We start from the raw sequence: 26,417 nt of genomic DNA on the forward strand, positions 1-26,417 counted from the left end.
TCATTTTTCCGCGGCTGCTGCTCAAAGGAGGCTTATTTTTTGGGGTACAGTATGACATTTTCAGCAGTACTGTTTTTTCTTATTTATATGATACTTTTTGATTGCTTCTTTTTCCCACTTTTTCTTGGTAGTCTGAGGAAAATGCCAAGTTTTGGTTTTTTTTTTTTTGCAAGTTGTTTTTTTTTATTTTTTTAAAACTATGTTCATTGAAGGGATTTCTAATGTCTTATAGATAGGACCGTTCTGAACACGGCAATAACAAATGTGTGCTTTTTTGTTTTTTTTCCTCACTTGGTCCCTTGATGGGACATGGGTTTCTCTGCTCTGATCTCATACTCTGTAATACTTTTGCAGGGCATTTGATCAGTGACTCGCACAAAGGCTGGAGGCAGGACCTTGCAAGCCTCAGTATCTAGGTGACCCCACTGCCACTATTCCATCAGCACTACACGATCCCTCTAGTAAGCAGATCGATGTCGCTGTCACACTTCACAGTGACATCAGAGGGGATAAATTCCCATGATCGGTGTTAACACTAATCGTGGGCATTACTGTAAGTTGTCAGCTATGAAATTTGGCTGACTCCCGGTGATGATTTTGCCGGCTCTGCTTGCGAGCTAGCGTGATTGTGTCGCACACTTACAACGGTTTGCAGGAGCGCACTGCCTGCAGCGCTGTGCATGTATGGTGGATGGCATGAGGGGGTTACGGTGTAGCTGTTGCTATCGCAGTATTGCAGGGGATATATGGCAGCAGCATACACTCATGGTTTTGTGTTTCCCTTAATGAAACAACTGAGAAATAATGCTTTTGATGGAGCGTTTTTGATCTTTTGTTTATTTTTTTTGCCTTTTTTTTTTTCCTCACAGCCAATGTCCAGTTACCAGCTTTTGGCTGAAAACAAATTTATCAAGATGGTGAGTAAATAATGATGATTTTTATTTCTATAGCGCCCACATATTCCGCAGCCCTTCACAATTCAGAGTCAGAGGGGACATGTACAGACAATATCAGACATTAGAGTAACAATTCAATAGATCCCAAGAGGAGTGCGTGCCCTGTTAACAAGCTTACACTCTAAATAGCCATGTAACGTGTAGTCAGGCAATGAACATGGTATAAGCATTACATACACTCTTATAGCTGTGTACATCTGGCCCATCGGGAAAGGAGAAAACCAGGTTAGTTTGGCATTTCATTTACAATGTAAAATACACATTTGATGTAAGTTTATAAATCAGTCTTTCTGATTTTTTTTTTTTTTTTTTTTCTCTTTCTACAAGTAGATATAGTTACACTAATGAATGCTTTTGGTAGGTTACTTTACAGTATATCACAAAAGTGAGTACACCACTCACATTTATATATATATATATATATATATATATATATATATATATATATATATATATATATATATATATATATATAGATTTTATTACACCTTTCCTTGGAACAACACTGAAGATACGACTTTTTGAGTACTTTACATTGTATCAGTGCACAGACTGTGTAAATTTGGTGTCCTCTACATAACTGAACACACAGCTATTAATGTGTAAACCGCTGACAACAAAAAGTGAGTACACCCCCTAAGTGAAAATGCCCAAATTGTGCCCAAAGTGTCAATATTTTGTGCAGTCACCATTATTTTCAAGCACTGCCTTAACTCTCTTGGCATGGAGCTTCACAGGAGCTTCCTCTTCCATCCTCCATAGCGATATCAAGGTGCTTCTGCACCTTCGGTTTGAGGATGCCCCACAAAATGCTCAATAGGATTTAGGACTGGAGACATGCTTTGCCAATCTAGCAACTTTACCCTCAGGTTTGTTTTTTTTTAGCAAGACAGTAGTCTTCTTGGAGGTGTGTTTGGCATCGTTATCATGGTATACTGCCCTGCAACCCTATTTCTGAAGGGTGGGAATTTTGCTCTGCCTCAGTATACCACAATACATGTTGTCATTCAAGGTTCCCTCAATGAATTGTAGCTCCCAACAGCTGGCAGCTCTCATGCAGCCCCAAACCATGACACTTCCACCACCATGCTTGACTGTAGGAAAGACACACTTGTTTTTGTACTCCTCACCTGGTTGCTGCCAAATACTTTTGACACAATCTGAAGCAAATTAGTTTAACTTAATCTCATCAGACCACAGGACATGGTTCCAGTAATCTATGCCGGTTTGTCTTCAGCAAACTGGTTGCGGGCTTCCTTGTGCATCATCCTTAGAAACAGTTTCCTTCTGGTATGACAGCCATGCAGGCCAATTTGTGCACTGTGCTGTGTATGATCTGAGCATGAACAGGCTGACCCTCCCACCCCATTATCCCATACATCTAGTTTGAAAAGACCACCTCTTGATATGATGCGGTGTATGTGCACTCAACCTCTTTAGTCTACCATGGCGAGGCCTGTTCTGAGTGAAACCTGTCTTGTTAAACTTCTGTATGGTCTTGGCCACCGTGCTGCAGCTCCGTTTCAGGGTGTTGTGGATCTTATTGTAGCCTAGGCCATCATTATGTACAGCATCAATACTCTTTTTCAGATCCTCAGACAAATTCTTTCCCATGAGGTGTCATGTTGATCTTGCAGTGACTAGTATGAGAGTGTGTCAGCGACATGTAACATACCTGCTCCACATACACGCCTGAGACCTTGTAACACTAATAAATTCAATGAAAAAAAGATTGTTCTCAGCATTCCATAGGACCTCAAAAGGGCAATAAACCCAATAAGGAGGCAAGTCATGTATGCCAGGGAGTCAACCTGGAGCAGGCCATGAATAGAAGAGGAAGCCTGCATCCAAAATAAGGTGGAAAAAAGAAAATCCTTTAATGTGCCATCATGAAGCGTTTTGACCTGTCTTAGGTCTGCTTGAAAAAGATGTATGACAGGTCGAAATGTTGCATGATGGCAGATTAAGGCCTTGTGCGCACTAGGCGTTTTTGCCGCGTTTTTAGCGGCGGTTTTTACCGCGTTTTTGTGCTGAAAACGCAGTGACATTGCTTCCCCAGCAATGTCTATGGGTTTTCAGAAGTGCTGTCCGCACACAGCGTTTTTTTGTAGCTGCGTTTTTGTGGTGACCACAAAAATGCAGCATGTCAATTATTTCTGCGTTTTTCACTGCGTTTTTCACCCATTGAGTTCAATGAGATGTTCAACAACGCAATGAAAAACGCATATAGCCGCGTTTCTATGACTAAAAACGCAGCTATAAACGCAAGGGGTGGGCAGTATAGTGACGTGTACAGGAAGAGGATTCCTTCTGTTGGTAAACACAGAAGCATGAATCCTCCCGGTACCGTCACCGCTGCGTCTACAACCCACCCGGTGCATGTCAGCTCCGTGCGGCGCCATGTCTGGGCGGGAGGTGGAGGCAGCGGCGAAAGCCAAAGTGAACAGTAGGAAAAAAAAAAAATGTCATATATACTCACCTGTCTGCAGGGTCCCGGTGCCATGCCCGCTTCTGTCCCGGTACCGCCGCTCTGGCTGTGTGCAGTCTCCCCGGGGCACGTACGAAGCTTGCAGGACCTGGCCGTGGATCACCTGATGCAGTCACCTGACACATCAGCTGATCGTAATTCTCGCGGTGCCGCCGGCTTTTTCGCGCCCGGCCGGCTCTCCGCTGATCCTGCCGTCAGGGGACTTCATCAGCTGATTACCGGCAGCTCCTGCAGCGATGGGACAGGATCAGACTCTCATCCGATCGCTGCAGGAGCTGCCGGTAATCAGCACAGACGTGAGTATTTATTTATTTTTTTTTTTTTTCTTTTGCACCGATGCATCAGCTGATTGTATAAAAGCTGATTATACAATCAGCTGATGTGTGATGTGCTTCAGCCCCTAGAACCTGACACATCATCTGATCGCTCTGCCTTCCAGCAAACCGATCAGTTGATATTGGATCCGGATTGGACGGCGTGGGACCCTGACCCAGGATTACTGCGGAGGGGGGTTCTTTATTTCAATAAAGATGGAGTCACTAATTGTGTTGTGTTTTATTTCTAATAAAAATATTTTTCTGTGTGTTGTGTTTTTTTTTTTTTTTATCATTACTAGAAATTCATGGTGGCCATGTCTAATATTGGCGTGACACCATGAATTTCGGGCTTAGGGCTAGCTGATAATATACAGCTAGCCCTAACTCCATTATTACCCAGATAGCCACCCGGCATCAGGGCAGCTGGAAGAGTTGGATACAGCGCCAGAAGATGGCGCTTCTATGAAAGCGCCATTTTCTGGGGTGGCTGCGGACTGCAATTCGCAGTGGGGGTGCCCAGAAAGCTTGGGCACCCTGCACTGTGGATTCCAATCCCCAGCTGCCTAGTTGTACCCGGCTGGACTCAAAAATTAAACGAAGCTCACGTCATTTTTTTTTTTTTTAATTATTTAATGAAATTCATGAAATAATTAAAAAAAAAAGGGCTTCTCTATATTTTTGGTTCCCAGCCGGGTAGAAAAAGGCAGCTGGGGGCAGCCTGGACCTGCCTGCTGTACCTGGCTAGCATACAAAAATATGGCGAAGCCCATGTCATTTTTTTTTTCTTTTTGGGCAAAAAACTGCATACAGTCCTGGATGGAGGATGCTGAGCCTTGTAGTTCTGCAGCTGCTGTCTGCTCTCCTGCATACACTAGTGAATGGAGGATGCTGAGCCTTGTAGTTCTGCAGCTGCTGTCTGCTCTCCTGCATACACTAGTGAATGGAGGATGCTGAGCCTTGTAGTTCTGCAGCTGCTGTCTGCTCTCCTGCATACACTAGTGAATGGAGGATGCTGAGCCTTGTAGTTCTGCAGCTGCTGTCTGCTCTCCTGCATACACTAGTTCTGCAGCTGTCTGCTCTCCTGCATACAATGAACATTTTGAAGAAGGAAATGACATCAGACCTTTTTTTTTTTTTTCATCAACAATCTTTAATGGCATTGTGCACTGATTAAATACGCAATGAGCAAAAACGCAGCAAAAAACGCACCAAATCGCGGCAAAAACGCATGCGTTTTTGTCGCGTTTTTTAGCCGCGGGTGCGTTTTTTGAGACAAACGCACATAAAAACGCAGCGTGAAAAAAAACGCCTAGTGCGCACATACCCTAAAGGATTTCCTTTTTTTCACCTTACTTTAAAAGCGGTCTTCCTCTTCTATTCTTGTAATACTGAGTCACATGATTCCGGGGAGGGAAAATGACACAATTTGGCCAATTTCACTTGGGGGTGTACTCACTTTTGTTGCTAATTCTTTAGTCCCCATATATAATAAAGAAATATCTAGCATATTTAGTATTCTCAGTATACTAGCATTTCATGTCAGAGAAGACAAATGGCTCAAAATTTGAGCAATAAAGAACATGACTATTTTTCTTTATGGAATATTGTAAAATTGTACTTTTTCTTTATAATAGATGTATGACATTCAAGGGGATTTACAGAAGGAGAGTCAGGTCACAGTCTCCATTATCTTAGAAAACCAGAGTCAAAGCTTCCTTAAAAATATGGAGTTGAACGTTTTAGACTCCTTAAATACCAAAATGCAAAGGCCTGAAGGATCTTCTGTGCACGATGGAATACCGATTCCGTTCCAGTTGCCTCCAGGTGGGTTTGGTGACATTAAATATCTAATTCTCTAGACACAAATTTATTTTTAGTTTTTCAAAGTGAATGTCTGGTAGAGTTGTCTCCCTACTGTGCTCGGTGGGGGTCCGATCACTTCCACCACCAATCCAAAGGGAGGGAGAAAAGGGCCCTAGTCCTTGGCAGAGAGGTGGCTGTCTGCTTGTGCCATTCTCTATTGAAACAGAGTGGTAGGGAGAAGCTGAATAAGCTTTTTCTCCGGGAAATGACTGAACAAGTGACTTTCTATCCAAAATTGTGAATCCTCAATGCTATCCACCACTGTGGTCTCCATCAGTTTTGACAATTTTTCTATGTACTGGCTAACAGAGTAGTAATATTCTTTTTCCATGTTTTTATCCAGGCATTTCTAATGAAGCTCAGTTTGTCTTCACTGTCCAAAGTATTGTAATGCCTCAGAAACTGAAAGGAACATTGGCATTCATAGTAAAGGTAAGTCCTATTTTGTTTTACAATAACATTTGCTATGCCGTATTTTATTTCACACATTAATATTTTGAGGAGAACCTTTTCTTAACCATCACTTTGGCAATGTATTAGATGCCCCAAAGAAGTAGTTCTACCACCTAACAGAAGACTTTCAACTTAGGTTTGGAGATGTGGCTCAACCTTACATACGATACATGCTCTGGCTAATCTGTGTTATAGAGCTGGTGAAAAGTTTGATTATTTTTTCTCTTTTAAATTATAATTTTACTTAGTTTAAGCAGTTGGATAATTCTCCTGTCTTCCAGTGCTCTTTCCATGCAGGAATCACTGATGCTTGACATATCAACTTAACCAGTTTGCTTGTTGAGAGATTATTCACTTTACTAAAAGCTAGTCATATGGGGATTTTTGGTCAGATACTTTGATTATAGCTCAGTGTTGCTCATCAACATCACAAGTAATGACTGTAAATAAGATCACAGTCCAACTGCAAGCAAGTGTGACCTGGTAGAGATCTGACCCCATTGACAACCCTTATTTGTATTTGTGGCGTTCACAAGTCGCGGAGTAGTCCTAGTCCTAATTGTTTTGCAGTCCATTTCAAATGAGCTGCCTACCAACATTTGAAGAAAACAAAATATTTGGAGAATACAAGTATTTTCCCTCATTTGGGGCCTAGGTTTAGCACTCAGGCAAATAATGCAGTGTTATTTGTCTGAGCAGTTAAAATTGAGTGTCAGCAGTAATAAGTCATTTATTGACGTTAAAGAGCTTTTGGCCTTGCGTTTTCTTTCAGTAGGTTTTGTTGTGTGGCCACCATTATTTTCAAGCACTACCTTAACTCTTTTGGGAATGGAGTTTAGTAGAGCTCTACAGAAGTCAGTGTAATCGTCTTTCATCCTCCATGACAATATCATAGAGCTGGTGGATGTTAGAGACCTTGTGCTTCTCCAGCTACGGTTTGAGGATGCCTCATAGATGGTCAATAGGATTTAGGTCTGGAGAAATGCCTGGCCGGTCCAGCATCTTTTATCCTTAGTTTCTTTAGCAAGGGGGTGGTTATCTTGGTGGTGTATTTGGGGTTATCACGTTGGAATACTGCCTTGTGACTCAGTATGTCACATGCTTGTTGGCATTCGTGGTTCCCTCAATGCACTGTAGCTCCCCACAGCCGGCAGCACTCATACAGCCCCAAACCAGACATGACTAAGACCATGCTTCACTGTAGGCTAGACACTCTCTTGTCTTTGTACTCCTCACCTGGTTGCCGCCACACACTCTGGACACCATCTGAACCAAATAAGTTTATCTTGGTCTCTTGAGACCTCAGGACATGGTTCCAGTAATTCATGTCCCTAGTCTGCTTTTTTCCGCAAACTGAGGGCTTTCTTATGCATTAACTTTAAAGGGGTGGTTCACCCATTTTTTTTATTTTCCCAATGAGTGTCACTTACCATTGTATGCATCTTCTCCATTGGCTTGTATTTCCAGTTCTGGCACTGAGCGGCGCTATCCTGCACGCTCAGTGCCTGTCACATGACCCCCTGGAGCTGTGGCCGCCAGCATCCTCTGACGTCCCGGCATTTCCGGGCTCCCAAACTTGTCGGGTACGTCAGAGGATGCCGGCGCCACTCACACTGAGTGACAGAGCTGTGGGCGGTGACTACCGCATGGCACAGCCCAGCATCGAGGGGAGGATCCGGAGGACGCCAGTGTGGAGCGGTGAAGGCAGAGCGCGCCGCTTACCATCGGTCAGCTGTGGGAGGTACTGGCTCCAGTGTGGAGTACAGGGGGGGTTTGCTGAAATCCCCCCTGTCACGCAAGTATGTGATCACACTGTCCACCAGCCCGCTGTGCTCAGCTGTCAGGAGAGCGGGCAGTGTCGGCAATGTGATCATGTGTTCCTACCAGCAGCACAGGTGACCGGACGCTGCATGGGACCAATCTGCTCCACTCTGTCACCTGCACAACAAGTCCCAGAGTGGAGACAGATAGTGACATATAGTACACTATGTGTCAGAGCAGAGCATGTCACTGTCTCCACTCTGGGACTTGTTGTGCAGGTGACCGGATGCTACATGTCACTAACTTGCTCCACTTTGTGACTTCTGCTGCATAGTAACAACTGTATACACTTTCACCTGCACAACAAGTCCCAGAGTGGAGACAGTTAGTGACATGTAGCATCCGGTCACCTGCACAACAAGTCCCAGAGTGGAGACAGTGACATGCTCTGCTCTGACACATAGTTTGCTATGTGTCACTATCTGTCTCCACTCTGGGACTTGTGGTGCAGGTGAGAGTGTATACAGTTGGTACAATGCAGCAAAAGTCACAGAGTGGAGCAAGTTAGTGACATGTATCATCCAGTCACCTGCACAAGTCCCAGAGTGGATACAGTTAGTGACATGCAGCACACTATGTGTCAGAGCAGAGCATGTCACCAACTTGCTCTGCTCTGTCACCTGCGGTGCTGCATGTCACCAACTAAGGGTAAGTTCACACAGTGCGTTTTTCGCTGCGTTTTTGCTCAGAAAACTGCATGACTTTGCTTCCCCAGCAAAGTCTGAGTTTTCATTTTTGCTGTCTGCACACAGCATTTTTTTCAGCTGCGTTTTTGTGGTGCCCACAAAAACGCAGCATGTCAATTATTTTTGTGTTTTTTCACAGCGTTTTACACCCATTGAGTTGAATGAGATGTTCAAAAACGCAATGAAAAACACAATTTGCAAATATAGCTGCGTTTTAGTGCGTTTCTATGACTAAAAACGCAGCTATATACGCAAGGGGTGGGTAGTAAAGTGACGTGTACAGGAAGAGGATTCCTTCTGTCATTAAACACAGAAGCGTGAATCCTCCCGGTACCGTCACCACCGCTTCCATCTCCCGTCCGGTGCCATGTCATCTCCCGTGCGGCGCAATGTACGGGCGGGAGATGGAGGCAGCTGCTAAATCAAAAGTGAACAATAGAAAAAAAAAATGTCATACTCACCTGTCTGCAGACTCCCGGTACCATGTCCTCACAGCTCCTCTCCCAGGACCGCCGCTCCGGCTGTGTGCAGACTCTCCGGGCATGTCCGATGCCTGCAGGACCTGGCGCTGATCACCTGATGCGGTCACCTGACGCATCAGCTGATCGTAGTCTCGCGGTGATGCCATCTTTTTAGCGCCCGGCTGGCAGGAGACTTCATCAGCTGATTACCGGCAGCGATCTGACGGGATCAGACTCCCGTCCGATCGCTCCAGGAGCTGTCGGTAATCAGCACATGTGAGTATTTTTTTTTTTCACTGATGCATCAGCTGATTGTATAACCGGCTTTTATACAATCAACTGCTGTGTCGTGTGATTCATGTCCTTTAACCTGACATCATCTGATCGCTTTGCCTTCCAGCAAACCGATCAGATGATATTGGATCCGGATTGGACGGCGCGGGACCCTTGACCCAGGATTACTGCGGAGGGGGGTTCTTTATTTCAATAAAGATGAAGTCACTAATTGTGTTGTTTTATATCTAATAAAAATATTTTTCTGTGTGGTGTGTTTTTTTTAATCTTTACTAGAAATTCATGGTGGCCATGTCTAATATTGGCGTGACCCCATGAATTTTGGGCTTAGGGCCAGCTTATAATTTACAGCTAGCCCTAACCCCATTATTACCCAGCGAGCCACCAGTCACCAGGGCAGCTGGAAGAGTTGGATACAGCGCCAGAAGATGGCGCTTCTATGAAAGCGCCATTTTCTGGGGTGGCTGCGGACTGCAATTCGCAGAGTGGGCACCCTGCACTGCGGATTCCAATCCTCAGCTGCCTAGTTGTACCCGGCTGGACTCAAAAATTCGTGAAATTCATGAAATAAAAAAAAAAAAGGGCTTCTCTATATTTTTGGTTCCCAGCTGGGTACAATTAGGCAGCTGGGGGTTGGGGACAGCCCGTAGCTGCCTGCTGTACCTGGCTAGCATACAAAAATATGGCGAAGCCCACGTCATTTTTTTAAAAAAGTTTTCAGGCAAAAACCTTTATAATAAAAAAAAAAAAATGCTTCCCTTCATTTCTATTGCCAGTGAAAGTAACACCAAGCAGCGGGGGTTAGCAGCCAGTAGCTGCTTGGGTTACCCTTAGCAATAGAAAATACAGCGGGAGCCCACAAACAATGTGATTAAAATCGACATGGGGTTCGCCCATCGAGCACCAGAGCATTTTACTGCTCAATTCATCCCAAGTAATCAGATGACTCCAGTGTCGGCCGATTACTTGTTCTGTGTCCCCCTGCATCCATTGCAGCGTGTACGGGCTGTGAGGTCAGCGGAGTTCAGTCCAGCACTGGAGTCAGCTGATCTGAACTCAGCTGAACTCCAGCCTGCACACGCTGCGATGGATGCAGGGGGACATAGAACAAATAAGGTCTAAGCCACACGGCGAGAAACACAGTGTGAGTGGAGTGCGATAAAACATCGCATTCCATTCGGACCAATATTAGCCTGTGTGTCAGCGCACATGAGCGATTATTTTCTCCGCCCTAATTGGACCGAGAAAACAATCGCAGCATGCTGCAACTGTAATGCAAGACTCTCTCTTTTACCCATTCAAGTGTATGTGGTGAGAGAAAAATCGCACTGCACTTGCGTTACATCGGTGAACTACGGAGGAGAGAGGGAGAGAAATCCCTCCCACCACTCCTCAGTGCTGGCCCACCCCTCGAGTGGCGGACCGCCCCCCGCAGCTGAGGTCTGCTCACCCAGTCGGACCTCAGTCGCAGGGACACACGCATGACACTCAGCTCTGCTGTACTGAGCGTGAGCCGAGTGTAATGCGAGGGGATCGCAGTAATCCCCGTGTGGCCCCAGCATGATCGGCCGACACTTGAGTCAGCTTATCTGAACTCAGCTGAACTCCTGTACACACAGCCCACACACACAGCCCGCACACGGTCACATGTGATCGGCAGCAGGCAGCGACTGCTGTTAAGGCTATATTCACATGACCGTTCCGTTTTTGCGGGCCACAAAAACGGTCCTTTTTTTCACGGATGCATCCTAGTGGCATCCGTGTGAAATCTGCGTGCCTTCCGGTTTTTTTTGCGGACCGCAAAAAACAGAAGCAGCAAGAAAGATAAATAGATGAGTAGATATAGAGATGGATAGATATAGAGACAGAGGGATAGAGGGATGAATGAATGAATAGACGGCTGGATAGATAGATAAAGACATATATAATGTGCTACCCCCTGCATATTCTAAGCTGGCACCCTTTTGTGACTGTCATGTGGCACTAAGGTGCTTAGTCTTGTATTTAGCCAAAAAATAAAAAAAAAAAATGACATGCGGTCCCCCTATCTTTTGTAGCCAGCTAGGGTAAAGCAAACGGCTGCAGCCTGCAAACCACAGCTGGCAGCTTCACCTTGGCTGGTAATCCAAAACAGAGGCCCCCCCACACTGTTATTTTAAATTAAATAAATAATTTAAAACAAAAAACACGGGGTCCCCCGAAATTGGATCACCAGCCCAAGGTAAAGCGGACAGCTGTGGTCTAGTATTCTCAGACTAGGGAGGTTCACCGTTATTGGACACTCCCCTGCCTAAAAATAGCAGGCTGCAGCCGCCCTAGAAGTAGCGCATCCATTAGATGTGCCAGTCCTGGTGCTTCGCGCCAGCTCATCCCGTTGCCCTGGTGCGGTGGCAAACGGGGTAATATATGGGGTTAATACCAGATGTGTAATGTCACCTGGCATAAAGCCCTGGAGTTAGTAATGTCAGGCGTGTATCAGATACCCGACATCACCAACCCAGGCAGTAATAAAAAAAAAAAAAAAAAAGACTACAAACACATTTTTATTTGAAAAAACACTCCCCAACACATTCCCTCTTTCACCAATTTCTTAGAAAAAAAAACAAATCCAGGTCTGGTGTAATACAAGGGGGTCCCACGATGATCCATACCATAGTCAATGTCCCAGTCAATGAAGAACAGAATGTTCCCTATTTGCTGGGAGAGCCGTGCAGTGACCTGACCTAACATCAATAGGTCAGCCCAGGTCACTGCAGGGCATGACGAGTGCTGCTATCAGGAGGTTAGCGAGGTATATTACCTGCGATGAGCGCTGAACTCCTGACAGCAGCGCTGTCACAGAGTTCAATGACCGCCGCCTTCACAAAGTATCGCGAGCGGCCCGTGATGTCACCACTAGTCACAGTCTCGGGTCGACAGCGAGAGGTGATGTGACAAGCGGTGGGCATAGAAGGCAGTGACGACCGCTGACGTCAGGAGGGCAGGACTTCATCACCGTATGTAATGAACTTACTAACCTTCTGACGGTAGTGCTTGTCATCCCCGCGGCTGCTGACACTGCAGTGTGGGCCGCTGCTGACACTGCTGAGCGGGCAGCCGCGGGGCTGGGGCTGGAGCGGGACACTGACTGCATGGGCACCCAACGGAAGTCACATGGAAGTGCTTCCGTGTTGCTTCCAGGAATTTTGCGGACCCATTGACTTGTATTGAGTCACGGTTCGTTATTACGGAACAGAATAGGACATGTTCCATAATAACGGAGCGGACATACGGCATCCGATGTGTTTTTTTTTTTTGTAGGATCGGATGCACATGGAAGTGCTACCGTGTACCATCCGATCCTACACAAAAGACATTGAAAAGATGGTCCTGTCTGTGGGGCCGCAAAAAAACAGGAACTGACCAGGACAAACGGAACGGTCATGTGAATGAGCCCACCTGCAACCATTGCAGCGTGTGCGGGCTGTGAGATCAGGAGTCAGTTGACTCCAGCGCCGGACGATAAATTCTGTGTCCCGCTGCAGAAGGATCCGGTAAAATAACGGTTGCATGCGTTGCACATTTAATCCACAGGATCCGGTCATATGCGGTTTGCGGATGATAGGGACGACACACAGACTAGGCAAGAGGGAAAAAAGCAATCTCATCACCCCGTCACTTTTTTTCCCCCAATTATTTTTTTCACATGTTGCGCCGGCTAATCATAATTTCTGTACACACGCACTCGCACTCACACACACTCACATTCACACACTCACACACACTCACTCACACACACTCACTCACTCTCTCACACACACACACACACACACACACTCACACACACTTTCTTCCCCTGGTTGTGTGCAGAGCTGGGAGCTGCTGCTGTCTCTGTGATTTCTCTCAGGGCATCCACACAGGGAAGAGGCAGGGAGGAGGCTTTGGGTGGAGAGCTGAGGGGAGTGTTACACACAGTGGGTGTGTTAGATAAGCTAGACACCGCTTTAGAGCCACAAAGAATTCTGGTACTTGTAGGAACTGAACACAGGAAGTCAGAGGAGAGATTAACCCCATCAGAGCTGGAGCCAGCAATGAGCATGTGCTGCTAGTGCACAATAAAAGGTAATTTTGCTGAAAAAACATAATAGATGTGTTGAGGGGCACATATTAGCAAGATTTATCAGAAAAAAAAAATCAGTTTTGGTAACTGGACAACTTCTTTAATAAACTTCCTTCTGCGCCTACACGGTGTCACTTTTTATTTCCTGTCATTCAGGCCCCTCAATCACTTCCAATGTGATGGTCCCTGAAAAAAATTAAAATACTTTGTAAATTATTTTGGAAAAATGAGAGATTGCTGATAATTTGTTAACCCTTATAGCTTCCTAAAAAAACAAAAAATTATTTTAAAAAATGGTGTTGATGTAAAGTAGAGATGTGGGAAATGGGATTTCTTAGCTATTTAGTGTGACATAACTCTGGTTTAAGGGCTTAAAAATTAAATGTTTGAAAATTGAGAATTTAACATTTTCTTCAAAATTCCAATATTTTTACAAACAAAAAATTTACATTAATGTATCACTAACATGAAGTGCAATATGTCATGAAAAACAATCTGAATCACTTGGATTTATTGAAGCTTTCCAGATTTATTATCTCATGAAGTGACACTGGTCTAAATTGTAAACTTTGGCCTTGTCAGGAAGGTTAGAACAGGTCTTGCCAGTAAGGGGTTAATCCTCATTAGACATTTGTTTCCTGATCTTTTGATACATTGGGGCAGGGCTATGGGTATGGCTTTCGGCTCTGCCCCGGTCCCACAACTGCCTCTGGTGTCTGGTAGTAGGTATCCAGCATCAACGCCCAAGAAAAATGGCGATGACATTAAAAAAAAATATTGACAATACTTTAGATATTTTGTGCATTTCGGACGAACAGTCCTTAGTCATAGTCTGATTATGACTAAGGACTGTTCGTCCGAAACACGTAAAATGTATATCTCTTCAGTTTGTACATTTACATTTCTTTATCGTTCCTTATGGGAGACCCAGACCATGGGTGTATAGCTTCTGCCTACGGAGGACACACAAAGTACTACACTCAAACGTGTAGCTCCTCCCTCCTAGCATATACACCCCCTGGTAGCCAGTCCTAGCCAGTTTCAATGCTTTGTGTTCAGGAGGTACACACACACACACATGCATTCTCTGATTTTTGATTTTTTTGGATTTCAAAGATTTGGAAGAAAAGCGGGTCCAGTCTGGACTCCCGGCATGTCCCTCCTCACCCCACTGTCGGCGGTGCTGTTAAGGTTGATTTTACAAGGCTGGAGCCTTCACATGCCGCGCTCCTTCACCATCCCCTGGGGCTCTGGCTTGAAGTGGGAGCCAACACGGTTCTCACTGCTTTGCAGGAGACCGGTCTCCATCCGCAGCCCTGTTCAGGATTCTGCCGGACGGAGCGTTTAACCCCCCCCCCCAGGGACATGGCCCTGCATCTCAAAAGCTAAGTATTGAGACGTCTTTACCACAGAAGGTGGTCTTTCCAGGGGTCCCTTGTACTTTATTTATTGGGGGGAGTGTGTTATATGTCTGTGGTAACATTTCCGGCCGGTTCTCCAGTTTTCACTGGCGTGTGCTCCAGTTTTCACTGGAGAACCGCGCCGATGGTGCCTGCATGCCGGCCGCATGTTTAAATCTAGGCCCCGGCTTCGCCTGAGGCCTAGTTTCGGTTTCACTGCCCCTGCATATTAGTTATGCAGAGGGACAGTGTGGCTCCGCCCAGCGGCTGTGCAGCACAGGGAACGGATACTACTCACTGAGGAAAGATTCCCTCCCCTGTCTGCATCATTTGCCTGCTCTGAGTAGGCCCCGCCCCCTCTCCTCGCTCCGGTCGCCATTTTATCAGCGTTCTCAATGTCTGCATAGACACAGAGATACCACATTGTGACAAATGGGGGCCTGGGCTGGGGGACTGGAGGGCACAGAAATGTATGTTAAACGGTCTGGCAAGCCACAACCTCCAGTTGTGCAGCTGCTTATATTCTCTGTTTATATTCTCTGTTGGGGGTCATTCTGGAGATGCATTCCCTCACAGAGCCCCCACTTCTGCAGCATGTCTCACATCAGAGCAAGGCTGCAAGACTGTTCTCAATATGCACTGCATGTAGACTCGTACTGCCTGTACTGAGCTCATTAACACAGTGGTCCCTCAGCCTGGAGGCTCATTAGTGGTCCCTCCAGCTGCACCGGTGGTGCTGAGCATGCATTAGCCCCCTTCAGGGCGCTTCTGCTGCTACGGCTTGCTCAGCAAGCTCTCAGAGGACTCTTTATCTGGTCTCAGTCCCCGTCCTCCTAAAATGGAGACGCAGGGTCCCCTGTCCTCCCCATCCCGCAGCTCTGATTCACGAGCTGACTCACTGGACGAGGAGGATGTCTTTACTGGGGGCTCGGATGCTACTTAATGTGCCATTGATCTGTCCAAAGGTGATGCAGATGCTAATGATTTGATTGCATCCATTATATTTGTACTGGACCTCAATCCGCCTGTATCAGGGGAGTATCCCCCTCTGGCAGAAAGGCATCAGTATACCTTACAGAGAACAAGGAGTGTGTTCCTTAACCACTCCAGTTTTCAGCCCACTGGACCAAGCCCAGAGCCTGTCCTGACAAACGCTCCCAAAGCGGGGTTCTGATGACTGTTTCCCCCTTCCACCACAGGTGGTCAAGGAGTGGACTCATTCACCAAGGGTGGTCCCTCCGGTGTCTAGTATTTCAGCCCGGATAGTTGTATCAGTGGCTGACGGCACCTCTCTAAGGATCCCACTGTACATTAATTCTGTACTGGACCTCAATCCGCCAGTATCAGAGGAACAACCCTCTCTGGCAAAAAGGCACCAGTTTACCTTGCCTAAGAGAACAATGAGTGTGTTCCTTCACCACTCCAGTTTTCAGGCCACTGTGACCAAGCCCAGGGTCTGCTCTGGCACACGCTTCCCAAAGCGTGGTTCTGATGGCAGTTTTCCCTTTCCACCAGAGGTGGTCAAGGAGCGGGCTCATTCACCAAAGGTGGTCCCTCCGGTGTTTAGATTCTCAGCCCGGACCGTTGTATCAGTGGCTGATGGCTCCTCACTTACGGCTTTGCTGTCCGCCAGGTTGTCCTTCTGGCCAAATCTGTATGGAGGCGGCAAGAGCCTCGTTCTCCCCAGCTCTTGCAGCAGTGCGGCTTTCAAAGCCATCTCTGCTTCTCTGGAGGAGATGCATTCCCTCACAGGGACTCTTTGCCCGAAATGGTTGCCTTAACTTCCAGACTTCAGTCTTTTCATCCTATGCCATGTCTGCCATGCTGGACACTCTCACCGCACTGCGGTGGCCTCGGCTAATTTCCTCGCTATCCGCAAGCTCCTGTGGCTTCGGAAGGGGAGGGCGGATGCTTCTAAAGAAGTTCCTTGCTGGGCTCCCTTTGGCAGGGACCAGACTATTCGGGAACAACTGGATGAAATTATTAAGGAAGCTCTTGGCGGGAAGAGTTCTTCCATGCCACAAACCTAAACCAGGAAACCTGTCCAGGGCACGAATCAGTCGAGGTTTCGTTCTTTTCGTTCCTCCATCTGGCTCGTCCACTGGCTCAGCCAAGGATCGTAAACCCAAATGGCGCACGAGAAGACCGCAGGAGATGCTGCCACTAAGTCAGCCTCCTCCTGGCTATCTAGCCACGCCAGCAACGTCCTTGGTCGGTGGCAGGCTCTCCCACTTTGGCGACGTATGGTTTTAACACGTCTCCGATCAGTGGGTGCGAGATACCATCTCCCACGGCTACAGGATAGAATTCTATCCAGCCCGCCAAACAGATTTTTTCTGCAACTCCCCCCTGCTCCAAGGCCGCCGCCTTCTCACAGGCTGTGGCATTCTTGCAGGCCACTGGAGTAATTGTACCGGTTCCCGACTGGGAACGGTTCTGAGATTTCTGCTTAAATCTATTCCTAGTACCCGAAGAGGGCGATGCCTTCCGACCTGGATCTCAAGCTTCTCAAGCATGTTCAGGTGCGGCATTTTCGCATGGAGTCTCTGCGATCAATCAATGACCCAAGGAGATTCCCTAGCATCCATCGACATCAGAGATGCCTATCTGCATGTGCCAATCGCAGTTTCACACCAGCGTTGGCTACGTTTTGCATTCAGAGTGGTCCAATTCGTGGCTCTTCCCTTGGGGTTAGCCACGGCCCCTCGAGTATTCTCAAGGGCGGGGCAGCTGTGATTGCGGTCCTGCACCTCTAGGGGTTGGCAGTGATCCTTTTGTCCTGGACAGCCTTCTAGTCTGGGCTTCATCCAGTGCAAACTGTTAGCGGAGTGCCTCGCTCACTCTCGCCACTCTAACCAATTCGGGTGGTTTGTCATTCTGTCCAAGCCCACTCTGACTTCGACCCAGAAGTTGATATTCCCAGGGACGCAATTCGAGACTCTGTCGGCACTTGTGAAGCTGCCCTTAGTCAAACAGCAGTCCCTCCGCTGGCGGTCGACGTCGTTCCATCAGGCACCTAATACAGGTGCTGGATCAGATGGTGGTGTCAATGGAAGCGATTCCCTTGCCCAGTTCCATCTGCGTCCTCTGCGGCTGGATATTTTCCGCTGTTGGAACAAGCGGACTTCCTCCTTCCACGGGGTGGTGGCTTCGCCACAGACCAGGGGCTCGTTTCAGTGGTGGCTTCGGCCCCTCTGTCTCAGGGATGCTCCTTCCTGGCTCCGTACCGGGTGATCCTCACCAAGATGCTAGTCTATCCGGCTGGGGAGCAGTATATCTCCACCATGGAGCGCAGGGCACTTGGACTCTGTCCGAATTAGCCCTCTGGATCAACGTGCTGGAAATCAGAGCTGTGTTTCTAGCTCTCTAAGCCTTTCGCCATCTGTTGGCGGCCAGGCACATTCGAGTCCAGTCAGACAACGCTACAGCGTTTGCCTACATCAACCTCCAGGGCGGGACACTCAGCCGCCTGGCAATGTTGGAGGTTCATCGCATTCTTCAGTGGACGGAGGACTCCTAGTCCACCATATCCGCAGCCCACATCTCAGACGTGGAAAACTGGGAGGCAGATTGTCTCAGCCGTCAAACCGTGGCTCCACGATCCTCAGGTTTTTGCAGCAGACGCGCTGGTTCAAGTTTGGTCCCAGCTTCGTCTGTCTTACGTGTTTCACTCTAGTTCTTGCCCAGAGTCCTGCGCAAGATCAGAAAGGAGGGCCGTCGGGTTATTCTCATTACTCCAGACTGACCCAGGCAAGCTTGGTACCCTGACCTGCTCCGTCTGTCCGTAGAGATGCCATAGCATCTCCCGGACTGTCCAGACCTTCTCTCACGAGGTCCGTCTTTCCGCCAGAACCTGCGGCTCTCAGATTGACGGCGTGGCGTTTGAGTCATGGATCTTGACGACTTCTGGTATCCCTCCTGAAGTCATCTCCACTATGACTCGAGCTTGGAAGTATCCGTTGGCTTTTTGGCCTTGCCGACCCTCCTGTCCCTTCTACAGTCCGGTCTGCAACTAGGACTATCCCTCAATTCCCTTAAGGGACAGGTCTCGGCTCTGTCAGCATTGTGCCAGCGGCGTATCGCCCGGCTGGTCCAGGTGCGCTCCTTCATGCAGGGCGCATCTCACATTATTCCGCCTTACCGGCGGCCTTTGGAGCCCTGGGACCTTAATTCGGTCCTCACGGTTTCCGGAAACCCCCCCTTGAGCCTCTTAGGGAGGTTTCTTTAGTCTTTCACAGAAAGTGGTCTTTCTAGTGGCCATGACTTCCCTCAAGGGAGTCTCTGTTGTGGCCGCACTCTCTTCGGAGTCCTCCTTCATCAAGACAAGGTGGTTCTCCGTCCGACTCCGGACTTTCTCCCTAAGGTGGTTGCTGCTTCCACCTTAACCGGGGCATTTTTCCTGCCTTCCTTTTGTCCGGCTCCTGTTCATCGCTTTGAAAGGGCGTTGCATACTCTGGATCTGGTGCGGGCGCTCCGGATCTATGTGTCTCGCACCGCTGTTCTTAGGCGGTGCACCTCTCCTTTGTGCTGACCGCTGGTCAGCGTAAGGGCCTCTCAGCATTTAAGCCGACCCTGGCTCGTTGGTTTAGGTCGGCCTTTTTCCGATACCTACCAGTGTACTCACGTGCCTCTCCCGTCGGGGATCAAGGCACATTTGATCAGAGCTGTCGGTCCCTCTTAGGCTTTCAGGCCCAGGCTACGGCTCAGCAGGTCTGTCAGACTGCCACTTGGTCTAGTCTGCACACCTTTTCGAAGCACTACCAAGTGCATGCTCATGCTTCGGCAGATGCGAGCTTGGGCAGACGCATCCTTCGGGCGGCTGTCGCCCATTTGTGAAGTTAGGTTTTGCCTACTTCTCAGTTTCTGTTTATTTCCCACCCATGGACTGCTTTGAGACGTCCCATGGTCTGGGTCTCCCATAAGGAACGATGAAGAAAAAGAGAATTTTGTTACTTACCGTAAATTCTTTTTCTTATAGTTCCGACATGGGAGACCCAGCACCCTCCCTGTTGCCTGTCGGCAGGTTTCTTGTTCCGCGTGTTATCACCGGCTGTTGTTGTAGACAGAGGTTCCGGTTGTTCCGGGTTTTACTCTGTCTCTACTTGTGGGTGGATGTCCTCCTTCAGCTTTTGCACTAAACTGGCTAGGACTGGCTACCAGGGGGTGTATATGCTAGGAGGGAGGAGCTACACGATTGAGTGTAGTACTTTGTGTGTCCTCCGGAGGCAGAAGCTATACACCCATGGTCTGGGTCTCCCATGTCGGAACTATAAGAAAAAGAATTTACGGTAAGTAACAAAATTCTCTTTTTTTACAGTATTTACAATTATTATTATTTTATCACCATTTTTCTTGGCCGTTGATTTTTGATACCTGCTACCTTTTTCCTTCTGATTGTTGCTGACACACCTGTTTCCATGTACCTTTCAGTATTAGTGCTTCCATCATGACATTGTTGAGCTGAACATTTTTTTTTTCTTTTTCTATGCTTCTTGTGTCTGTATCTTCTTCCTTTTTCAATTTTTGTGCGGTCCTAACCATTGATGGCGCCTGGCAGTAAAATTATGCCGGTTCAGGCACATGCGCTGACTGACTCCTGGCAGTCTTCAATAATATGGCACCGGTGTCAGTGCTTGCATAGATTGATCTTGGCTTGTCATTGAACTGAGGCCTAAATCTGTGTTTGCAGCTCTATTTTCTTCAAGGCTGCAGGGAGATCAATCTGCGCAAGCACCACCTGCAGCTAGGACTGCAGCAGCGGAAATTTAATACAGGAAGAAGATACAGACAGCAGAAGCAGTGAATAGGCTGAGGCAGAGCCGAAGATCCTACCCACATTCCCACCCCACTGTTCCACCCACAAAGCTTAGGAAATTCTAATGATTAAACAACAACCAGGCTGCGGATTTTTTCACTAAGCATCTATCAATCAAATCAGTTCAACAGTGCCATTATGGCCATACCTTTACTTTAAAGGGGTTGTCTACTACTGGTACAACCCTTTCTCATTCCACTTGTTCGCCCCTGTAAAAATAAATAAGCCTATACTCTGGGGGGGGGGGGGAGGTCAGCGGTTCCAGCAATATTTGAAGCTGTGTTCCCATGACCCACACAACATTGACACGTGAGCCCCGCAACCCAATCAGCACCCGGCATCTCTTCTCGCCTTTAGACATTTAAGCAGGATTTGAGCGCTGTGCTTACTTCCTTCTCCAAACGTCCGAAGGCGGGGAGAAGGAAGCCAGTGCTGATTGGTCAAGAGGCTCAAGTGTCTTAACAGCATCACGTTGCCCGCCTTTATCATGCATAATTCGGATCACAGGTTCTGTTTATTTTCTAAGCTGAAGACGTGTGTGCACCCTGGTCCATTTCCAGAAAGCAGTATATTGTATTTCTGATTAGTTTTATACCTTCTTCTAAAAATAGTTTTTATTGATCATTTCCATTTCTTTGCTTCTATCGCAGGATGATGAAGGCTCGTCCCATGAAAAATTAGACTTCAAAATCAGTTTCAGTTGTTCCTCTTATTTAATTATGACCCCATGCTACAGGTATGATCATTTTATAAATGTTTCTTAACATCTTGAATACCCTGCCCTCATGAGGACCTTTCATTACATGTTTCACGATGAACTGGACACACTATGTAATAGTGGCTTCAGAGTCGAATAACTTCTTTTTTTATATATACCTTTGATCTCCTGTGTTATCCTCCTGCATGATTAGAAATTGCTGAGTAGAGGACAGATGATGTAACACCTTTCAGATAGTCATGGTAGGGAGAGGGGCAGCACAACTGAGTTTAGCTGTGTCACATTACAAACCCTTCCATCAGCCCTCATCATCTCCTAGCACTATCACCTCTGCTGTACTGACCTCCCTCCAAGCTGCCTATCCAGAGATGAGGTGTCAGTATTACACTTATTTCTGTTGTGCTCCTAGCATAGTGTACATTTCAGTGTAAGAAATTAAACTATGTTTTTATCAGATTTCCCATACTAATATATTGTCTTTATCCATCAGTGATGCTTTTGCAAAGTTGTTGGAATCAGGAGACCTTAAAATGAGTTCCTTAAAAGTGGAAAATACAAGTCTGTCTTTTCATCATCTATTAGCAAAAATTTGCTTTTATCACCATTTTACAGGTGAGTGATCCAAGATGTATTAGTAGAAAGTGTACAAAATAATGCTAGTGGGAAGAGAATCTGACTTCTTTTTCTTTCAAGTGGTTGAACGAGTTGATTCTTGTGCATCAATGTACAGTCGATCCATCCAGGGACACCACACATGTCTACTGGTGAAAATGGTAAGTACGGTTCTCTCCAAATCCCACAAATTAGGAAAGAAAATATTCAAACCTATTTAGTGACTGTTGTTTCCTGCTTTGTATTGTGCTCTATACTATAATATCAGGAACCATTGCAAATCATAACTTTCATCTGAATCTAAATTCTTTTCCCAGATGATTTGCTCAGTTATCTTCTGTTCTATACATTATCTCAGTATGTTTCTTTTTTTCTTACAAAGGGTGACAAGTCTATATCTATTGATGGCAAGTGCAACGAAGCAGCCCTCCTCAGCAGCCTTCTCAGCGAGATCAAAGCAACACTGTCCGAATCTTGAACAAGAGGGCAACCTCGCCTCTCGTTTTTACCCCACCTCCTCTCTGCCCCTCCTGCAAGGTGCACTCTCACAGAACTGAAAGTGAAAAGCTGGCACACAACCGCATGTTCAAGACCGTCATCGTTACAGGAGGCCCAATTTTTCGGTCATCTGGAAGTGTTCGTTTTTTTTTATTATGCTTAATTTTATTATAAGCTGGCCCTCAATTTTTTTCTTTTCCAAACATTAGTTTGCGATATCCCAATGTAGCAGTTAAACAACTGTTTTATTGATGGTTGACTTCCCAAAGTAATTTATACTGCCAATATGCTCGTTAGTAAGCTCAGAATGAATCTAGTTGTTTTTTCTACCACAAGGTTTATTTGAGCTTACTTTGGGCTGTATAGACACATGACTCCTCCAATGTTAAATTATAAAGAAACCTATTTGGAACAATTGCTGCGGCTTGCACTGTATCTATATTGGAGATTTTGGACTAGTGAATATAACAGTATTGAGTCGCTTAGAATGGCAATATTAGCATTGGGGTGATAAAACTAAATCTTATGCCTTTTCTGCGGTTATGCATGAATTGTCGGTCAGAACAGCAAAATATATCAATCTTGCTTGATTTAGCTTAATATCAGTCTCACATGGAATCATGCTATTGGAGATAGATATCTAAATAGATTTTTTTTTTCTTTGGAGGGGCCAGTAAGACATTCCTAAGCAGAAACGTAAAAAAAAAAATCCTGGAAATTCCATGTTTTGTTAACTAGTCTTATGTGTTTGTGTGTCCTATTGTTTCCTTTTGTGTGTTTTCACTTGTTTTAGTTATGACTCTTAAGTTCTCCCGACACCCCCAAAATGTGTGCTGTCTGTCTGATTACATGCAAAATCAATACCTGTTTTACCTTCATAACAAGCTATATATCATACTGCATATTCGTAAAGGTAAAAGGTGTCCTGACTCACAAATCATGTGAGGACCTTGGAAAATAACTGGTGGTGCCTTAATAAATCTTCCTGATGTAGGCAAGTGCGTAACAAATTATGTAGAACCGTCAGAGAAGATAAGTTGATTCTCCTACCGAAAAGGACTGCAACATTATCAAGATACAGTACCACTACTCATGTACAAATTGTATTTATGATGTGGTTAGAAAATGAAGGACTGTTCATTATTGCTGTGTATATAGCTTGCACCTTTAGTTTGGTTTTGCAAGGCTTTCTTTTGTCTTTTAGAACCCTGGAGATACGGTGTAATTCTTGCAAATCCAAAGTGATGCAAGTCTTTAATGCATCTGAATAGAAATCAGACTGGTTGTTGCACCATTAGAAACACTAAACCTGCTCTTTGTACCAAGTGTGATATAGTGGGAACATGGCAACAGCTTTCTCCATTATACTTCTACACCACGTTTAGTATTGTATACTCTGAAATACCAAGTCTCTGAACGGGTCTGTAAAATACTGCCCAGGTTATAGGGAAGAGCAGTTTAATTCTGCTTCCTAGACTGGATACAGCAGAGACATTATTAGTCATCTCTGTTCTATAATATAATAGCTGTTTTTGATGCCTACAGTTTGTAGGTTTCCATTTATTTTTATGTACCCACATGATAATATATTTGTGAAATTCTTCCTGTTACATGCCCCTACCCTTTTGCACTGCTTTTGGTGTGTTCTATGTCTGGGTCTTCCCCCATCGTATTTCCTGGTCTCAGATCTCGGTTATTTCTTAAAAGAATTTTGTCTAATATAACTTTCTTGGTTTTTTGACCCCAGCCTTGCCCTCTAATATAACCGCATGTAGAAGATCTTCTATTCAGATTCATGTTTGGTGATTCTTGAAGTTTTCAATCTGTATGTGTTCAATTTGCTATTCGCATTCCCTTGAAGAGGTCAGAGAAAAGGTACCAGAAACGCTGCTGTAATTGTGTCAAGATGATCCACAATAAAATACAGAAATGGTTATGAATCAGCATTTTAAATCGTTTTTTGTTTGCTAATTTTCTTTTAAGATTTCCAATACTGGATCACTGGAAATCATTCTATATGCTGTGAAGTCAGAAGAAATTGACTGTTAGGTATCACATTAATAGAGTAACTTAAAGACTATATTCAGCTTTGCAAAAGAATGAGGTGGGGGGCAAGGAGGATGCTATTAATCCCCTTCTAGTTATAGATAATTTTTTCACTCACCCATGACACCAACACGAGAGAGGGGATTCACTCTTCAAGGACAGGAAACCGCGTAAATAAAATTGCGGTACCTCTGCCACATATCATTTGCTTTTCTGTCCTTATATGTGGAACCTCTGATGAAGATGGTGGTATGAAGAAAATAAACCTGGCCAGATCTATACAGGCAGTGGCTTCTTCCTAGCTGCGACTGGTGTAGGATCCTGAAAGTGCCACAGTAGGGCTTGATCAGCTAGCGAGCGTGAACTGCGGCACCATTTTTCTTGTGGTATGCGACAATTGGTAATCCCTGTGCTGCGCATGCACAGGGTGCCAGGCCTTTGCCATGTCCTTATGATGTGCGAGCCAGTGGCACCTGAACATATTTCTACTTCCGGGGGAAGACCGGAGGCGGCAGCCTGGAGGGATGGGGCAATGTGAGGCATTTAAAATGCACTCTGACCTCCAGCAGAGCGGCTTCTCTGCTCCGGCCTCGTCCCTCTTATGGTTATGCGCTCTCTGCAGCAATAGTGGCGTGGTATGGACAGGTGCTCCAGTGGATATATTAGTTTTTAGTCTTGCATTGAACAGACGGTATGTGAGGACTCTCCTATCTTTTGCTTCAGAACTGTGGTCAATCATCATGGCAGAGGTCAAGAACTCCTTAAAATCTCTGAGACTGAGGAAGTTGTTAAAAAAAAATAAATTAATAAAAAAAAAAAAATCAAGACTTAAATCATTATTCCCCTGTAAGATAGGTCAGACACGTCAAAGGGTGACTCTGTATCCTCGGATTCTTTGCCTTCCACGTCATTTTCAGGTAGTGAAACAGTAGGTCGCTATTGTTTCCCTGAGGATACAGATTGATTGGTTAAAGCGGTCAGGTCCACTATGGGGTTAGTTGAAGAGAAAACCTAGAAGACTGTCCAGGATATTATGTTTGGGGGCCTAGATCAAAAGATACCACTGGCCTTTCCTGTTAATGATAAAATGTAATCCCTGATTAATAGGAAATGTCAGAAACCTGAGAAAAAAAAAGTCCCTGCCATTGTTCTTTAAAAGGAATTACCCTTTTGATGAAGTCACATTATCATCTTTCAGTAAGGCATCAAAATTAGGTGTGGCAATCTCAAAGGCATCCATCAGGTTTGACTTGCTCTTTGAGGATGCGGAGGTTCTTAGGTATTCCCTAGATAGGACAGCAGACACTTTCTTAGGGGTACGTGGTAATCGTCAACAGGGACCCTGAAGCCAGCAACATGCACTACCAGATGGCTCATTGTCTGGTTAGATCATCTAGAGCAGTGATGGGCAACCTTTTGAGCTTGGTGTGTCAAAATTTGCCAAAAAACCGAACATAACTTGGGTGGTGTGTCACCTTGAGAAAAAAAAACATAATTTTGTGACATGTATAGTTTAAATAACAAATATGTATAATTATTTAACTTACCTGCTTAGTGACTTCTTTGTTCATCTGTCAGTTGGTTTCTTTTGATGGTCTTGCTATTATTTAACTTGTGTGGGGTGCCGTGAACTAAGATAAGTGAGGGGGAATTCTTCCAGTGATGGCGAACCTGTGGCACTCCAGCTGTTGCAAAACTACAATTCCCATCATGTCTTCACAGCCAAAGCTTTTGCTTTGAATGGCCAGGCATGATGGGAATTGTAGTTTTGCAACAGCTGGACTGCCACAGGTTCGCCATCACTGATTATTTTTAGTGACTTTTTTGTTGCTGAATTTCATTGGCTAAATGTTCAATTGAAGGTTGGTATTTTGTACACTTCAAGCCCAA

General features: G+C 45.8%; 1 protein-coding gene across 2 annotated transcripts in view; it reads left to right on the forward strand.

Annotated features, from left to right (window-relative positions):
* Nucleotides 1-24,421, forward strand: part of AP3D1 (adaptor related protein complex 3 subunit delta 1) — a 240,225-nt gene extending 215,804 nt beyond the window's left edge. For both annotated transcript variants that reach the window (XM_075352591.1, XM_075352592.1), the window contains exons 27-33: nucleotides 870-917; nucleotides 5,396-5,585; nucleotides 5,968-6,056; nucleotides 21,304-21,389; nucleotides 21,862-21,983; nucleotides 22,065-22,144; nucleotides 22,366-24,421. In XM_075352591.1, coding sequence (XP_075208706.1) covers nucleotides 870-917; nucleotides 5,396-5,585; nucleotides 5,968-6,056; nucleotides 21,304-21,389; nucleotides 21,862-21,983; nucleotides 22,065-22,144; nucleotides 22,366-22,461 — 711 coding nt within the window. In that variant the 3' untranslated portion in view covers nucleotides 22,462-24,421. The remainder of the gene's footprint in view (nucleotides 1-869; nucleotides 918-5,395; nucleotides 5,586-5,967; nucleotides 6,057-21,303; nucleotides 21,390-21,861; nucleotides 21,984-22,064; nucleotides 22,145-22,365) is intronic.
* Nucleotides 24,422-26,417: the final 1,996 nt, after the last annotated feature.

Source organism: Anomaloglossus baeobatrachus, chromosome 1 (assembly GCF_048569485.1).
Source record: "Anomaloglossus baeobatrachus isolate aAnoBae1 chromosome 1, aAnoBae1.hap1, whole genome shotgun sequence".
In the NCBI taxonomy this organism is placed as follows: domain Eukaryota; kingdom Metazoa; phylum Chordata; class Amphibia; order Anura; family Aromobatidae; genus Anomaloglossus; species Anomaloglossus baeobatrachus.